This window comes from Carettochelys insculpta, chromosome 22 (genome assembly GCF_033958435.1).
Source record: "Carettochelys insculpta isolate YL-2023 chromosome 22, ASM3395843v1, whole genome shotgun sequence".
Taxonomy (NCBI): domain Eukaryota; kingdom Metazoa; phylum Chordata; order Testudines; family Carettochelyidae; genus Carettochelys; species Carettochelys insculpta.
This window is the reverse complement of record NC_134158.1, coordinates 15,425,655-15,443,410: the sequence shown is the minus strand read 5'-3', so window position 1 is coordinate 15,443,410 and position 17,756 is coordinate 15,425,655. Positions and strand designations below refer to the sequence as shown.

General features: G+C 63.5%; 2 protein-coding genes across 4 annotated transcripts; both read right to left on the bottom strand.

The window, feature by feature from the left end:
- Nucleotides 1–987: 987 nt before the first annotated feature.
- On the bottom strand, nt 988–11,046 carry RASIP1 (Ras interacting protein 1). 3 transcript variants are annotated; one of them, XM_075016251.1, is made up of 12 exons: nt 10,892–11,046; nt 9,234–9,388; nt 7,566–8,143; nt 6,899–7,269; nt 5,795–6,415; nt 5,374–5,411; nt 4,895–5,046; nt 4,514–4,629; nt 4,013–4,253; nt 2,375–2,547; nt 1,935–2,082; nt 988–1,400 (listed from the first exon to the last, which is right to left on the bottom strand). In XM_075016251.1, the coding sequence occupies exons 2-12, from the start codon at nt 9,365–9,367 to the stop codon at nt 1,201–1,203; spliced, it is 2,772 nt and encodes a 923-aa protein (XP_074872352.1). In that variant the 5' UTR covers nt 9,368–9,388; nt 10,892–11,046; the 3' UTR covers nt 988–1,200. The 3 variants fall into 3 exon arrangements, with proteins under 3 accessions (XP_074872352.1, XP_074872354.1, XP_074872353.1); XM_075016253.1 differs by having other exon boundaries at nt 6,257–6,415; nt 10,892–11,045; XM_075016252.1 differs by having other exon boundaries at nt 9,234–9,401; nt 10,892–11,040.
- Nucleotides 11,047–12,417: 1,371 nt separating this feature from the next.
- COX6B2 (cytochrome c oxidase subunit 6B2) lies at nt 12,418–13,604 on the bottom strand. The gene is made up of 3 exons (XM_075016720.1): nt 13,469–13,604; nt 12,694–12,794; nt 12,418–12,471 (listed from the first exon to the last, which is right to left on the bottom strand). The coding sequence occupies exons 1-3, from the start codon at nt 13,602–13,604 to the stop codon at nt 12,418–12,420; spliced, it is 291 nt and encodes a 96-aa protein (XP_074872821.1).
- Between the last annotated feature and the right edge of the window lie 4,152 nt (nt 13,605–17,756).

Sequence of the window (17,756 nt, the reverse complement as noted above, 5' to 3'; positions counted from 1 at the left end):
TGGGCCGGGTGCTACTGGGACACAGCTGGAGCCAGGGGCTGTGTTGTAGGGCTGTTCCTAGGAGGGCTGTGGGGCTTGGCGCGCCGGGTGCCCTTTGCCCTTTGCAGGCGGCTGCAGTGGGGCACTGGGGGAACCCGCGACAGGTGGCACCTGTCTTTGGCCGTCCGGCCCGCTCTGGATTTCACTGACACTGCGGATCGCTTTCAGCTGCGCGTATTTAAAGTAGGCCGAAGCCCACCCTGCCCCCAATGCCTGCCCCCCCCACCAGCTCGGCCCCACCGCCTGTCCCTCCTGACTCCCCTGCCCCCACACCCTGTGCCTCCAACCTCAGGTCCTGCAACACATCAAAAGCAGCCACTGGAAAAAGCGTGTGGGGCTGAGCCAGGCACTGCCCCCTACTGGAGTAGTGTGGCGGGGGGGCAGCAGCCAGGACTTCTGGGTTCCACCTCCAGCTCTGCAGGGCAGTGGGATGTAGTGGGTACAGCATGGAGGCTGGGAGCTGGGAAGCTTGGTTCTCTCTGCTCAGTTTTGTGGGGGCTGTTCCCTCTTTCTGGGAGTGGGGCATGGGGGGCAGGGCCGGGTGCCAGGGCCTTCCAGGGACCCTGGGGGAGGCTGCAGCCAGGAGAGATGAGCTCATGCGTCTTTCCCCAGCTAAAGTTTCCAGCATTAAATCACGCCTGGCTGGACGCCATTGATAAATATAGACCCAGCCAGGCCTCGGCTCTGAAGCTGCCAGGTTAGCACCAGTCTGACCACTAGACCCCACTCCCCTTCCCCAGGCAGGTCCTGAACCCAGGCAGCCTAGACTCCCAGCCCCCCCATTGACAACTATGTCCCATGTCCATCCCAGAACTGGAGTGAGAACCCAGGAGTCCTGGCTCACTCCAACCCGGGCCCCAGAAACACCAGCAGGGGCTGCAGTGGTCTCTGGCTCACACAGTCCTGCTGGGAGAGGCCCCAGCGCCCCCTGCTGGCAGACCCGGGCACTGACACAGATGTGGTTTATTGCTACACAGTGGAATACACAGTTCGTTGTGGGCCCAGGCACTGGCTGGGCCCCGGCCTTCTGCTAGTGGGGGGTGTCCTGGAGTGAATCCCCCCATAGTCCAGGCCCTGCAACACACGACCCCCCCATGTGGGGGAGCCTAGCAAGGAGGCTGAGCGTCGGCTGGTGCTCGGTGCTGCGGGTGCCAGCTGTATTCACTGGCTGCCCTCCAGCCCGTGGGCCGCCCGCTGGTTGGCGGGCAGGGAGTCCTGCTCCAGGTCCCAGAGGAAGCGGCGCAGGCGGCAGAGCTGGCGGTGGAGGGCGTCGTCCGTCACTGGGGTGGCCAGGCAGAGCCGGAATCCCTCGTTGGGCAGGATCAGGGGCGGGTGGTCAGAGAAGCTGGCAAAGATTTCACCTGGGTGGGGAGAAGGGAGAGAGCCATGGGGCTGGGGTTGGGGGTGCTGGTAGAGCTTTGGGGGGAAGGTAAGGCTGGGCTGGCAGGGTCAAGAGTGAGGGCTGCGGGTTGAGTGGGGGGCTGGAAAGGCCTGCAGAGGCTGTGGGTTGGGAGTGGGGGGCGTGGGCTGAGTGGGGGGCAGGGCAGGGCCAGCAGGTGCTATGGGGGGACGCGGGCTGAGTGGGAGGGCAGGGCGGGGCTGGCGGGGCTGTGGATTGGGAATGGGTGACAAGGCAGGGACAGCAGGGCTGTGGGTCGGGAGTGGGGGGCGTGAGCTGAGTGGGGGCAGTGCAGGGCCAGTGGGGCTGTGGGTTGGGAATGGGGAGTAGGCCAGGGCAGGGCTGGCGGGGCTGTGGGTCAGGAGTGGGGGCTGTTGGCTGAGTGGGGGGCAGGGCAGGGCTGAGTGGGGGGCAGGGCAGGGCTGGTGGGGCTGTGGGTCGGGAATGGGGGGCAGGCCAGGGCAGGGCTGGGGGGCTGTGGGCCAGGAGCACTCACTGTTCGCTATCTCTTCTCTCTCCTCCGGCGGGGGGCTCCAGCCCTCGGGGTACGGCCGGCCCAGCCCCAGGTGGTAGTTGCTCAGCAGATGGTGCAGCTGGGCGGGCGTCAGGGCTGGGTAGTCATTGCGCAGCCGGGACCAGGTAGCCTGGGGGGCGGCAGTGGGAGCAGAGAGACAGTGAGATCCCAGGGAGCAGCAGAGGGGTCAGCGCCCACTACAGGGGTGAGGCCTCATAGCCCATTCCCCCAGGCCCGGAGCTGGGCTGGAGCCAGCACCCCCTAGATGGCAGACCCCATGACCCAGTCCCTGCCCACCCGAGCCAGTCAGGCCCGGCCCTGGGGCTAGCTGGGAGCCGGCGCCCTCTGGAGGGGACAAGCCTGTGGCCCATTCCCCCCGGCCCAGCGCTGTGGGCACAGCCCCGCTGCAGGCTGCCCATCACCTTGACCAGGCTGGTCTTGGGGATGCAGAGCAGGTTGGCGGTGGTGGAGAGCTTGCGGAAGAACTCGGCTGCGATGTCGCCCAGCCCCACACCCTGCAGCCAGTCCAGCACCAGGTCCAGGTTGGTGCGGATCTGCACCGCCTTCGACCACTGGTAAAAGGGGCCCCCGGAGCCTGGCAAGGGAGCAGAGACCCACTGTCACAGCAGGGTGGGGCTGGGAGGGACACCCAGGGTAGCTGGGCCTTGTCCTCATGGTGGGGCAGCATCTGCTCCAGCTCCCCACCCAACCCCTCTCTGCCACCTACCCACCTGTCCATCCCCCTCCCTCCCACCACCCTGTCCATCCGTCCATCCGTCCACCTACCCACCTGTCCATCCCCCTCCCTCCCACCACCCTGTCCATCCGTCCGTCCGTCCACCTACCCACCTGTCCATCCCCCTCCCTCCCACCACCCCGTCCATCCGTCCGTCCACCTACCCACCTGTCCATCCCCCTCCCTCCCACCACCCTCACCATCCGTCCATCCGTCCACCTACCCACCTGTCCATCCCCCTCCCTCCCACCACCCTGTCCATCCGTCCGTCCGTCCACCTACCCACCTGTCCATCCCCCTCCCTCCCACCACTCTCTCCATCCGTCCATCCGTCCACCTACCCACCTGTCCATCCCCCTCCCTCCCACCACCCTGTCCATCCGTCCGTCCGTCCACCTACCCACCTGTCCATCCCCCTCCCTCCCACCACCCCGTCCATCCGTCCGTCCACCTACCCACCTGTCCATCCCCCTCCCTCCCACCACCCCCTCCATCTGTCCATCCACCCAGGCATTGCTCCATCCTGTCTATCCCCTTGACTCTCCATCGCCCTCCCACTCATCTAACCACCCAGCCTCCCATCCGTCCATGAGCCATGAGGAGCCTGAGGGCAGAAAGGGGTGTGTGACGATCTGGGGGAGGCCATGGGATGGGTGGGGGGACTCAGGGAAGTCGGGAAACAGGAAACCAGACATGGAAGACACAGGGCCGGGAGCCCTTCCCCAGGGAGCCACGACTTGGGGTAACCCCAGGGATGCCCTAGTGCCCTCCTGGGATCAACCCTTCCTGACACTACAGATTTTCCAGCCCCACCACTACCTGAGTGGGCCCCACCCAAACCTGGGTCTCCCCAGCCGCTCCCCAATAAGCCCACCCCTCCTGCCTTGGCTCCTGCTGGGGGTGGGGAGGAGCCAGCTGTTTCCTGCCCTGCCTGGGGCAAAGGGCAGGAAGGAGCTGCCTTCCTGCTGCTCCTCGGCTGGACAATGAGAGGAAATGGGGGCGGGGCGGCTGGGATTTCAGCCGCTTGTGATTCAGTCCAGCTAATGAGAAAGGAGCCTCAGTCAGAATTCAGGACTGAACCCAGGAGTCCTGGCTCCCAGCCCCCTCTTCCCCCAATCACTAGACCCTCTTTCCCTCCCAGACCTGGGACAGAACCCACACCCATTCTCCTCCAGCTCTAACCACTATCCCCCTCTCCCTTCCCAGAGCCAGGACAGAACCCAGGAACCCTGTCTCCCAGACTCCACCCAGCTCTAACCACTAGCCCCCATTCCCCTCCCAGGAATGGGAGAGAACCCAGGTGTTCTGGCCTGCAGTCCCTCACCTCTCTCCATGAGGGTGTTGAAGAGGGAGGCGTTGGAGAAGAAGAAAAGGTAGCCAAAGGTCTGGGATACCAGGTCGGGGTGCAGCTCGCACTCCCTTGTCAGCTCCAGGGTGGCCTGGTAGATTGCCAGAGTGCCACGGATGCCCTCAGGCATACTGTCGAGGTCCTGGGCGTGAGACAGGTCTGCCACGGCAGTGAAGGGGTTACTGTCCAGCAGGGCCGGCAGGGCCGAGTACAGTGTCTGCCCAGGGAGGAAAGGGTTAAACAGGAGGCAGGGGCTGCAATAAGACAGCCGGGCACTAAGGGCTGCCTGGAGCAGGGTGCCAGGAGGGGGCGCTCTCACCTGGTACCTTTGCCCCAGGGTGACACTAGGGGGCGCTCTCCCCTGGTCCCTTTGCCCAGGGGTGGCACTAGGGGGCGCTCTCCCCTGGCAGGCAGGGTGGCGGCACTAGGGGGCGCTGGGCTGCCATGGCTCAGCGCTGCGGGGGGGGCGGAGCTCACCTTGGTCAGGTAATACACTGACTGCTGGAATGTGGACATGATGACCTCATCTAACACCACCATGGCCTCGTCACAGGTTTCCAGGTCACTGGACAGCAAAGCATCATGGGACCCTCCTGGTGAGGACAAAGGGGGGGTCGGCCGTGGGGCTCTGTAAGCCACACTCTCTACTGAGCTCATTCCATGTCTGCCCCACCCCCGCCCACTGGGGAGTGAACCCCGGTGTCCTGGTGCCCAGCATCCCCGCTCTAACCACTAACCCTCACAACCCTCCCAGAGCCAGGTTGGAACCCAGGCATCCTGGCTCTCAGCCCCCCTGCTCTAACCACTAACCTCCACTTCCCTCCCAGAGCCAGGTTGGAAGCCAGGCGTCCTACTCACCCTCCAGGTCCAGTTCTTTCTCCATGTCCAGCACCTTCTTCTGGGCCAGGTTGAGCAGCTCCATGGCATTGGCCATCCAGAGCATTAGGGGGCGCAAGTCGGCCGCCACGTCCTCTATGCTGAGCGCCCCCACCTGGCCCTTGTCCTGCTGGCTGCGAGGGAGAGAGGGGTGGAGGGAGAGAGTGGAGGGGGGTCATTGGAGCTTTCAACCCCCACTGCTGGCCACCATCCCCCGCCCAAGCCCTCTGGGACCTTGTCCAGCTCTTAGCGGCTCCCATTGGGAGAGACTCAGCCGTGAAGGGGTTGACCCCCCTCTAGGGTGGGGCTGGGTACATGGGGACCCCCACCCTGTGCTAGAATGCGGTGTCTCTGGGGTGGGGCTGGAGCTGGAGGGCAGAATGCTCCCCAGCCTGCTGCTGCAGAGGGGTGTGTGACGGGCAGCCTGGGCAGGTGTGCTGGGATCCCAGCATCCCACTCACTTCTCCGGCTGCCGGTCCCCGACCTCCTTGATCTTCTCCTGGAAAGGAAGAAAGACGTGATCCAGAACTAACCTTAGGGCTGCTGTCATGTTCCCTGGTCGGCCCCCAATACACGAGGCTCTGGGCTACATGGGGCTCCAACCCTGCCCCCACTCTGGAGTACACAGGGGGCCCCAGCCCCACCCCCCACCAGGACACACAGACTCCCCAGCCTTGCCCCCATCCCAGGTTACATGGGGGCCCCAGCTCTGCCCCCACCCCAAGAAACACAGGGACCCCCGACCCTGTCCCCACTGTGGTATGCAAAGGGACCCCCAGCCCTGCCCCCACCCCAGGGCATACAGTGACCCCCCCAGCCCTACCCCCACCCCGGGATACCTCTGGGACTCCCACCCCCCTGCCCCTGGAGCCCTCCCGTTACCCAGACGGCCTCCTTGACCAGCTGGGCCATCCTGGCCAGCAGGCGGGGGAAGTGGCTGGGCTCCAGCACGCGGGCAGAGTGCTCCAGGCACAGGCCCAGGAAGAAGGCCGGGGCCAGGTGGCAGGTGGTGGCTCCTTGGAGCCGGATAATCTCCCTCAGCAGCGCCTCCTCCTCCTGGGGCCGGTAGCGCAGCTCAGCCTCCCGGCTTTCCACGTAGGCCTGGAAGGCATCTTGCCTCTCCTGCAGCGAGCGCCCGCAGGCCTGGCAGGAGAAGGCGCCCGCCAGCCCGGGCGAGGCCCAGGGCCGGGGCAGCCAGGCTGGCCGGGGCTGGGGGGCCCGGGGGTCTTTGTACATGAAGAGGAAGTGCTGGCCCAGCCCCAGCAGGTCGCCAGGACGCAGCTCAGCCTCCCGCAGCACCGCGCCCCCGTTGAGGGTGATGGCCGCCCCCCGGAAGGGCCGCACCAGGGCCGTGCCTGGGGCCAGCTCGGCCTCCCGCACGCAGCAGTGGCGGGGCAGGATGTCAGGGGCGCAGAGGAAGGTGTCCACGTAGCCTCCCTTGTCCAGCTGGGGGCGGCGGCCGAAGACGTGCCGGCGCCGGGTCATCACGTAGAGTATGAAATCCTGGGGGGGACAAGAGGGGACGCGGCCTCAGAGCAGGGGCCTGGCACTGGGAACGGGGCTGCTCTTGGGAGAGATTTGGGGGTCTCCCAGCAGCTGAGCAGAGCGCCCAGGGCTAGCCATTTGTTTGCACGGGAGGTGCCCATGGCACACCCGCGGTGCGCCTCACAGTGTTTATTCCACACAAAGCCCCGCGTGGAGGAACAAGATAAGAGACAACTTTCTCCGCCACCAGCCCTCCTCCCGCCAGACGGCTGCCACGGGGGTGTGCAAAGCATGCTGGAAAAGCTACGCTCCCAGCATGCTCGGTGCTTGACAATGGTGGGAAGCAAAAATAGTCCTGGGGTCACATTGTCTCCGCCCCCCATCCTCTGCAGTCCAGCTCCCCTCCGAGCCTCCTGCCCTTGCACTCCAGCGCCCTCTGCTGGGCCCCCCATCCATCCCTCCCCTGCCCTGCTGCCTGCAGCCCCGCGCCCCCTGCCCTACCTGCTTGTCGTAGCCGAGCAGCAGGAGGAAGTAGGGGTGCTGAGCGGGGGGCTGGATGAGGCACTGGGACAGCTGCTCCAGGCTTGCACCGTCCGGCAGCTCCTCTGCATCGCCAGGCGTGGGGCTCCCATCAGCCGTCTCTGCCTCCTGGGCCGGGGCCGGCTCGCACTCCAGCTCCTCGCAGCCCGGCCCCGCCTCACCCCCCGCCACGCTCAGCACGGCCTTGCGCTCGCGCCGCTTGCGGGCGCTCAGGTTCATGTCGCTGATGCTGCGGCGCAGGGACAGGTTGTCGGCCCGCTCCTTGGGCGCTGGGCCCCCCGAGGCGGCCCGTGAGCGGCTCTTCTGCAGCCGCCGTGCCTGGGCGTTGATGCCTGGTGGGGACAAAGGGGAGAGGGTCAGTGAGGGCCGCCTGAGTCCCCACCCCGGGGTCCTGGGCATTCCCAGCTCAGCTCCCTGCCCTGGGGGACGACCAGGGTCCTGGTAGCTGCAAGCCAGGAAATTACTGGGGCTCCAATGCCATGAACCCAGGGACAGCGGGGGGCACGATGGCTCCCAGCCCAGGATGAAGAGTGGGTCCCAGGGCTCACAGCCTGGCCTGATGGGTGGGTTCCCTGGCTCCTGGCCTGGGAGGAGCAGGGTGCCGGGGACCCCCCACTCACGACCTTACCCGCTGTCTCGTTGTCCTCGGCCTCGCTGGCCCGCTCCACCTCGCGCCGGCGCCGCACCTCGAAGCGCCGCGACAGGCCGGCCTTGGGCTTCCACACGTCCTGCAGCACCAGGGGCCGCTCAGTGTCGCCCACCGGGCGCAGGTGCTCCTCCTGCCAGGCCCCGCCGGGCCCCTCGAAGTGCCCCACCACGTCGCACAGCACGTAGCCCCCCTCCTCCTCCTCCGGCGCCACCCCGTAGCGCTCCAGCGCCTCCTGCACCAGCTGGCGCGCCGTGGAGCGCGCCGTGGCCAGCACGCTCTTGTAGTTGGCCCCCCGCGAGATGGCCCCCCCGAAGATCTTCAGGATGCCCGGCAGCTGGGGCTGGCTGGACAGCTCCACCAGGTCCTCGGGCACCGGGCCGATCAGCTCCGCCAGCTTCTTCTCGCTGCCCCAGCGCCCGCCCCCCGCGCCTGCCCCGCCGCTGGCACTGCGGTGGAACAGGTTGGAAAGGCGCTTGTGGCGGCCGGCCTTGGCCTTGCCTGGGGGGCGCAGCTCCACCGTCTCGCTGCCCCGGCTGGCTGTGTCCGACGAGGTGGATCTGGGGGGGCAGACGGGCCGTTGGCCTAGATGGACTTGAAGCTCTGAGTGGAGGGGGAGGGTTGGAGCAGGGGCTGGAGGGGCTTTTGGGGCTGATCTAGGGGCCAGGAGGGGGGGCTGGGTATTGGGGTATCTGGGCCCATGGAGCTGATCTGTGGGGGAGGAGACCAGAGTATCAGGTCTCACGAGGGGGCCTGATACCAGAGCAGATGGGACCATTGGCCCACTCTGAGAGCATGATAGCAGGGCAGCCAGGGCATGGGGCGCTCTGGAGGACGGGAGGCTGTTTGATACTAGAGAACCAGGGCTGTGGGGCTGCTCAGTGTGGGGAGAAGGGAGCATGATATGGGAATACCTGGGCTGTGGGGTGCTCCAGGGATGGGAGGGGGTGTGACACCGGGGTTGAGGGGCATGGGGTGGCTCCAGGGGGGCGGGAGGGGGTGTGACACGGGGGTCGAGGGGCATGGGGTGGCTCCGGGGGGTGGACGGGGGCATGACACAGGGGTCGAGGGGCATGGGGTGGCTCCGGGGGGTGGACAGGGGCGTGACACTGGGGTCGAGGGGCCTGGGGTGGCTCTGCGGGGTGGACAGGGGCGTGACACTGGGGTCGAGGGGTCTGGGGTGGCTCCGGGGGGTGGGAGGGGGTGTGACACCGGGATCGAGGGGCCCAGGCTGGCTCCGGGGGGTGGAAGGGGGCGTGACACCGGGATCGAGGGGCCCAGGCTGGCTCCGGGGGGCAGGAGAGGGCGTGACACCGGGGTCGAGGGGCCTGGGGTGGCTCCGGGGGGTGGAAGGGGGCGTGACACTGGGGTCGAGGGGCCTGGGGTGGCTCTGGGGGGCAGGAGGGGGTGCGACACTGGGGTCGAGGGGTCTGGGGTGGCTCCAGGGGGCGAGAGGGGGCGTGACACCGGGGTCGAGGGGCCCGGGCTAGCTCCGGGGGGCGGGAGGGGGCGTGACACCGGGGTCGCGGGGCCCGGGCTAGCTCCGGGGGGCGGGAGGGGGCGTGACACCGGGGTCGAGGGGCCCGGGGTGGCTCCGGGGGGCAGGAGGGGGCGTGACACCGGGGTCGAGGGGCAGAGAGGTGCTGGTACCTGACAGAGCCCACGCTGGGCCAGCGGCGGCTCATCTTGGCAAAGTGTTTCTTGGGCGAGTTGATCCAGAGGCCGACGGGGAAGTGGAGTTTCCCGAAGCGGGGGCTGCCCTCCTTCCGCTCCTCCGAGAACATGGTGTCGGCAGCTCTGGGCACCTGAGGGGACGGGCTGGATGGCAGAGCACGGCCATGGGCAAGACGCAGCCCCCAGCCGGAACCGGCAGGGGGAGTGGGTGAGCAGCAGGGGGTGCTGGGGGGCAGGTCGCTGGTGGGTGCTGGGGTGAGGGGTTGGAGGTGAGTGGAAGGTTTTGGGGGGACTGTGGGAATGGGGGGGTGGGGAGCAATGAGCTTGGTGCTGGGGTGTTGGCTGACCTTGTGGTTGTCAGGTAGCTTGGCGATAGGATGTTGGGCCGAGTGGGGGAGGGGGTAGGCTGGGGTCTCGGATGCTGGGGTGTGTGGGGGAGGGGGTAGGTTGGGGGCTGGGATGTTGGGGTGTGTGGGGGAGGGGGTAGGTTGGGGGCTGGGATGTCGGGGTGTGGAGGGAGCGGGTAGGTTGCAGGCTGGGATGTTGGGGTGTGTGGGGGAGGGGGTAGATTGCAGCCTGGGATGTTGGGGTGTGGGGGGGAGGGGGAGGTTGGGGGCTGGGATCTTGGGGTGTGGGGGTAGGGGGATGTTGGGGGCTGGGAGTACGCGGGGGCTGCAGGGAGGGGAGGGGCGCATGTCAGGGTTGGGGTCTGTTGGGGGTGTAAGGATAGTGGGGTTGGGCGGGAGGGTATCTGTGCAGGAGAGGGGCAGTTCTGGGTCTCTGTGGGGCAGGGTAAGGGGGTAATCATCATCCTGCGACCCAAGGGGGTCGTTAATGCCCCCCACAGACTTCTGCCTCACAGCAACACCCCCATTTCTCTGCCCTTTACCCTCCCATTGGGCTCGTCCCACCTTGGTACCCCCGGCCCTAGAAATCCCTCCCCAGGCAGGGGCAGCTGTCGAGTGCAGGACTGTGAACAGAAACTTGACCTGGGAGGGAACCCAGGAGTCCTGGCTCCCAGTTGCTCCCCCGTCCCCTCCCCAGTTCTGGTGCTGCCAGCCACAGGCAGTGGCTTCCACCCAGTTGGCCTTGGCTACTGGTGCCCATCCCACTCTGCCCCAGACACGGCTGCGTGTGGGAGGGGGGCTGGGACACATGATGGTGGAGGGAGCCTGGGGGACAGAGGCACCATCCTGGGGGGACCGGCGTGCCCCAAAGCTTAAGGAACCTGGGCGGGAAGCCAGGACCCCTGGGTTCTATCCCGCACTCTGGGTGGGGGAAGGGGGCTAGTGGTGAGACCAGACGTGGGGGAGGTGTCTCAGAGCCCGGACTCCTGGGTTCTGTGTGAGCTCTGGAGCCGACAGTTACCCCAGTTCTGGCCCATCCATCACCCCCACTTCGCTCCTTCCCAGCTGGCCGGCTCCCAGTCAGCCCAATGTCCCCCCAGCGGAGCTCCCTGATTACCCCTCTTTTGCCCCCGCCCCCCCAGCTCGCTGCCCCAGATCACACGGCTCCCCCCGCAGCTGGCCCGCCCCCCATCACCTCCCCGACCCCGAGCTGGCTGACAACCCCTATCACCCTCCTCCCCCCGCAGCTGGCCGCCCCCCCCGGCCCTGCCCCAGCCGCGCCGTTACCCAGTCCCGTCGGGGGGGCTCCCGTCTCTTCTCCAGCCCTCCGCTCCGGCGCTCAGCTGCAGCCCGGGGGCTGCCCCGCCCGGCCCATGGCCCCTCGGTGGGGCGCGACCCCCAGCCCAGCCCCAGCTCTGCGGCCAGCCCGCTGCGCTGCCCGGCGGGATGGTGGCTCTGAGCGCGGATTTCCCCGGCCCCCGCCCGGCCGGTGGCGGGGGGGGGGGCAGGAAAAGGAGCCGGGCCAGGAAGCGGGGCCCCTCCGGCGGGGGTGGGAGGGGGGCTGGCTTGAGCAAGGACACGGGGGTGGGGGGCGGGGAGGGGCAGAGCGAAGGGGGTGCGGGGCCAAAAGCAAGAGGGGGGCAGTGGGCGAGGGGGTAAGGGGGCACGGTGTGGGGGAGGGGCGCGGTGTGAGGGGGCAGCGTGGGGGGAAGGAGCACAAGGGGGACAGGGAGCGGGAGGGGCACGGTGTAAGCTGCGGCAGAGGGCTCGAGGGGGGAGGAGGGGGCAGAATGGGGTAGGGGTGTAAGGGCAGTGGGGGAGGTAAGGTGGGGGGCAGTGAGGAGGGGTGTGGTGAGGGGGAGGGGTGTAAGGGCGGGGGGATGCAGAGAAGGGAGAGGCAGGATGTGGGGCAGTGAATGGGGAGGGGTGTGGTGTCTGGGGGGCAGGGAGAGTGAGGGCAGTGGGGGGATGTAATGTTATGTAGGGGGCAGTGAATGGAGCAGGGGGTGGTGGGGCAGGGGGTGTAAGAGCAGTGGAGGATACGGTGGGGGGGCAGGATGTTGGGGCAGTGAATGGGGAGGGGTGTGGTGTGGTGGGTCAGGGGATGCACAGGCAGAGTGGGGATGTAATGTGGGGGGAAGGGGTGAGAAGTGGGGAGGCCTGGGGGGAAGGGATGCAGTGTATGAGGTCAATGGGGGAAGGGGCAGGGTGGGGGAACCGGGAACGGGGGAGGGGCATGGTGCATGTGAGGGATCACTGATGTGGGGCACAGGGTTTGGGGAGGGGGAAGCAGTTTCTGTTTGTATGGAGGGTACAATGTGGGGGCAGGGGCACTGTGGGGGGGCCAATGAGTGTGTGACAGGGGCACGGTGGGGGAAGGGATGTAGGGAACAGGGCAGTGATGGGGATGTGGCAGTGGGGGAAGGGGTGTGTGTGCAGTGAATGGGGCAGGGATGGTGAGGGCAGCGTGTGGGGGGGGGTGCAGTGTGTAGGGGCAGCGGTGTGGGGAGTACACTGGCTCTGACCCGGCCTGCACCACCCAGTGTCCTCACCAGGTGTCTCTTAACTCACTCCTTGGGGCTCTGCAGCCCCAGTACCAGGCTAGTGGGGAGGGGTTCTCCTCAGAGGGAGCAGTACAGGGACTAGGACACATGGACTCCAGGACTGAAATGTGGAACAAATGGCTTTATTGTGGGTCACTGAGCAGCCAGCTGGGACCATTGCCAGGGGGTGTGTCAGAGTGGGCAGGGCCTCGCTGTGGGTGGGACTTGGGGGTTTGCCTCCCCCTGCAGCAGCCCCAGGTGCAGCTGGGGCTAGATCTTGCCAGCGAAGGATCCCTCCTCCCGCTGCTCATCCCAGCGCTTCACCTGCAGGGAGGGAAAATGGGTTGGGGTCGGGGGGGGCATGCCCAGAAGGCAGCTCCACACAGAGCAGGGCCCAGACTTCCCAGCATGGGCACCATGGACCCACGCACGCAGGACAGGGCCCAGCCTAACCCCTGCTCTGCAGGGCATGAGGAATGGGGCCTCTTCCCTTCCCCTCCCCTCCCACTGAGTGGGGTACCCCTGGGGTCCTGGCAGCCCACATACCCAGGAGAGGGGGCACAGGGACTTGTAGACCTGGTAGTACCACTGGCATGGCTTGGTGTCCTTGCCCTTTGCTTTCAGTGCCTTCAGGCAGCGGTAATAATCTGCAGGGAAGCAGCACATGTTACCCTCTGCCATCACAAGGAGGTGCCAGAGATACAGCCATGCCCCTCATAACCAGCCCCCTCCCACAGCCACTAGACTTCACGCCCCTCGGAGAAGCGGGGAGAGAGCCCAGGTTTACTGGCTCCCAGTCCTAGCCACTAGATCCAACTCCACTCTGAGAACTGGTGGGGGAACCCAGGTGTCCTGGTTCCTAGCTCTAACCAATAGACCCCACTCCCCTCCGAGAAGCAGGGAGAGAACCCAGGTTTACTGGCTCCCAGCCCTAACCACTAGACACCACAGTCCTCCAAGAACTGGGGAAAGAATCCAGGTGTCCTGGCTCCTCGCCCTAACCACTGCATCCCACTCCCCTCCAAGAAATGGGGAGAGAACCCAGGCGTCCTGGTTCCCAGCCCTAACCACTAGATTCCACTCCCCGCCGAGAACTGGGGAGAGAACCCAGGCATCCTGGTTCCTAGCTCTAACCACTAGTCACCACACCCCTCCAAGAAGTGGGGAGAGAACCCAGGCTTACTGGCTCCCAGCCCTAACCACTAGACCCCACTCCCCTCCAAGGACTGGGGAGAGAACCCAGGCATCCTGGCTCCTTGTCTGCCCCCCCCATTCTAACCACTAGACCCTACCCCACCTTTGAAGGCCCTCTGTCACTCACCCAGGTAGTTCTGGTAGCAGTTGCGGGTCTGGTTGGTGTTGGGAAAGCGGGGATCAAAGGGGGCTGTACGATAATACCCCCGGGAACTCAGGGAGGCCTCCTTCTTCCCCTCACTGGCTTCATACGCGCTCTGCATCCCTGAAATCATGGCCAGGTGCAAGTGGAGAGGCTAGACAGCTTTAACCACTGGGCATCACTCCCCTTCAAAGTAGGGGGTTGAACGCAGAAGTCCCGGCTCCCAACTACCCCCGGCCCCTGCTCTGACCACTGGACCCAACTCCTCCTCCACAGCCAGGAGAGAACTCAGCTGACGTGTCCCAGCCCATCCTGCCCTAACTGCTAGTCCCCACTCCCTTCCCAGAACCGGGGCTCACCTGTATTTCACCCCCAGGCTAGTAAAGCCAATTGCTTTGGGCTTCTAAAGGGAAAGAGAATAAAAGGGGAGGGGGTGACCTGAGCTGTCATGATCCTTCCCTGACTCTGGCCTGCACCTGTGTCCCCCCCCAAATCAGAATCCTTCCACTACTCCCCTGGGAACATTCCCTGACCCTGTCACGCCCCCCACACACACCTGCTCTCCCCCCACTGCTGCCTCCAACACCCGCTGCTGGGATCCTCCCCTGCCCCCCCACACCGTTCGGCTGTGGCACAGAACTGAGCCCCAGCGCCCCTGAGAGGGCGGGAGGCTTAGTGTCCCCCAGGTTTCTACTGGCTAGAAAGTTCCTGCTGTGGAACACCCTAACCAATGGGAGCAAAGGGTGGGGCCTGGCCCCGCCCCACCACATGTCCGGTGCAACTGCTTCGGAACTCTCTGGAAGCGTGGAAGGAGGGGAGGCCCCTCAGCCAATAAGAGCGCAGGGTTCCAAGGCCCTGATCCTGTCCCCAGCCTGCCCCCTACCGCTCACCTTCCCTCCCATTCTTCCCCCAACTGACTCACCTGCCCATGCTCCCCACTAGCCTGCCCCCCAACGTCCCTCACCTTCCCATCCTCCCCCCCGCCTGCCCCGCATGGCTCACTCTCCCTCCCATCCTCCCCCAAGCCTGCTCCCCCATCCTCCCAGATGCCCCCCACTGCCCTGCCACCCCTCTGCTGCCCTGCCCCCACACTGAGTCTGACCCCCACTTTCTCCCCACTGTGCTTATCCCCCTGCTCTGCTCCCTTCGCCCACACTGTTCCCGTTCTCCCGCCCCCCAGCCTGCCCCACCCTCTGAATGCCCCTCACTGAGCCTGTCTCTCCCCACTGCTCTTCCCCCTTCCTGAATGCCCCCCATGAACCCAAATTGTGTTCTCCCCACACCCCTCAATATCCACACCATGGAGCCCATCCCCCATGCTGCTCCCCTCACCCTCCTTAACGCCTCCCCACCATTCCTCCATGGAGTCCCTGATACTCCCCACCTTCCTCTTTACTGACTCCCACCCTATCCCTTGCAGCCTGGCGCCCCCTACCGTTGGCCCACAGCAGAGGGACAAACGCACATGCAGCCCTGACCCAAAGTTCACTGCAAAGTTTAATAGGCAAATCTGGGAAAGACAGGCTGCTCTCCGGAAGCATCCCAGCAGCACCCTGTCCTGATCACCCGGCATGGGCCCTCCAGCCGTCCTGTCCCTGAGTGACTCCCCTGGCCCGGCCATGGATCCTCCCCTCCAGCCCCGCGCCACGTCCAGCCTGCAGGAAAAGAAACATTGTTATGTGGGGCAGAGCCCAACCCCCCCCAAGAAGGGACTGCTCGTTACTGCACCCCGCAGCAGGGGCTGCGATGGGGCCCAGAGATTGCGCTGCATTTGTACAGCACCCGGCGCGATGAGGGCCCAGATCTCAGCATGCTGACGTGTCACCGAACCGTGCAGAATTGCGAAGCTCTACCTGCGTTGAACGTCCAAGCACCCAGCAATGAAGCAATCCCAGCCCTTACCTGGCCTTTACTGGGATTTCATCCTGTCTGCAGCCTGCTCTCTGCTGCTTCTGTGGAGACAAACACCCCCGCTGTGATCACCTGTGGCCTCCATGATCCCACTAGGACCACTGTACAGGCTGATTCTGCAGGGCAGTAAATCTCTCCCAACCGCCTGCCTTACAGAGAGGCAAGTCATGCGGAAGATATGAAGCAGAATTCTGTTCTGCATCTGACAAAGTGCTTCTGGTTTTCACATTGGCCTGCTAAACCCAGGGTTGTGCGCTCAATCCTGGATCGGGCCATTTAGGGATCTGGGGCGCATAGATTAGAAAAAAAGCCATGGAAGCTTATCCCCAAGTCCATCAGTTAATCTTTAAGACCATGTCTACACTAGCTGGCACTTCGAAATTGACAAGGCTCACCGCCGTGCGGCTCGTCCAGACGGGGCTGCGTTTCGAAAGGACGTCGCCTACTTCGAAGTCCCCTTATTCCTATCTGCTCATAAGAATAAGGGGACTTCGAAGTAGGCGGGGTCCTTTCGAAAAGGAGCCCCGTCTGGACGAGCCGCGTGGCGGCAAGCCATGTCAATTTCGAAGTGATGTGGCCGCCCGCATGCTAATGAGGCGCTGAATACGTATTTCAGCGCTTCATTAGTAAACTTCGAAATGGCCATTTGCATGGCCATTTCGAAGTTTTTGGCTGGTGTAGACGTAGCCTAAGGGTATGTCTTCACAGCAAGGTTATTCCAGAGTTATTATTCCAAAATAAGCTATTCCAGAATAATGTGTCTACACTACAGGGAAGCCCTGAAAAAAGCAAATCTTATTCCAGAACAACAAGAAGTCCTGTGGCAATTTACAGATTAACAGATATTTTGGAGCATCAGCTTTTGTGGGCAAAGACATCTCGTACATCTGACGACGCGTGTCTTTGCCCAGAAAAGCTGATGCTCCAGACTATCTGTTAGTCTATAAGGTGCCACAGGACTTCTTGTTGTTTTTGAAGCCTATTCCAGAACAGTGTGTCCACACAACAGAGTCTATGAACCAACATACCATGTTTATACAGCAGAATTGTTTTGGAAGAAGCTATTCCGGAATCATTTATTTCGAAATAGCTCCTATACCCTGGCGACACAACCCCTATTTCAAAATATGTCCTTTAGAATAGGTGTTATTATTCCTTGTAGAATGCGATTTACCATATTCAAAATAAGCCATCCGCTATTTCAAAGTTATTTCAGAATAGCTGTTGCTAGTGGCCGTGATTCCAAAATAACTTTGCTGTGTGCCCTAGGAATCCCCATTTCTGTTAGTCAAGTTGAAAGACACCATCTCCATAGCAAATTGCAACCTGTCCAATGATTTTTCGTTTCTTTACCTTTTCAGGGGTAAATTTTAATGTGAGCGTAAAAATAAAATCACCCAGGAAACTGCTGAAAATCACAAAAAAAGTGCCTGATAATACAGACAGCTGAAAACCAAACGAGCTAAAAAAAGGGTTAGTTAAAAACAGCTGACAAAACTGATCTATAAAAATTAGCCAATGAAAGGGCTGAAAATTGAAACAAATTTGGATGGAAAATGGCAAAACATAAATGACAAACAAAAAAAACCAACAGAACATTTAAACGAGGTTTGGCCAAATTTGGTAGAAACAAACCAACTATTTGTCCCAACAAGGAAGAAAATTGGCTGAAATTTGGTGTATGGCGGGGGGAATTGACCAAGAACTGGTGCATAAACTAAATGATCAGCCTAACCCAGGTAAAACAATGACTGAAGACGTAAACTAAATGGGGCAAAAATTGGCGAGAAATGAGACCAAAAAAATTGTCTGAAGAATAAGTTTGCCAGTGGAACTGCAAAGCAGGGGGCGAAGGGACTTGGCCTGCAAATGAGAAGGAGGAGAAAGGTCTGGGAGAGGGTAGGACCCAGAACCCAGGCCTGAATGGATTAGACTGCGGATCTGGGGAGCAGACCCACTCCCACAGGGTGTTCAGGGCAGGGGGTAGTCCCCAGCCAGGGCTACACCCTGGTTCAGTCCCCTGCCAATAACCACTAAGCTCCACTTCCTTCCCAGAGATGGGAAAAGAACCCAGGAGTCCTGGCTCTCAGCCCCATTGCTTCAATCAGTAGTCCCCACTTCCCTCCTGGCCTGATGAGAGGAGCATCTCCTGGTGATGGACCAGACCTGAGCTAAGCTTAGGAATTCTTGAGCCTCAGGAGCAGGGGGTAGGAGGAATGGGGGCAACCGTTGAGCCCCCCGGAAACACAGCTACCTGTCCTAGAGAGAGGGAGAGAGCATCCAGTTAGGATCTCCAGGAGCTCCTGGGCCTTCTGCAGCATCACCAAGGTCCCACAGGGAGCAGATTGCTCCCCTACACTGC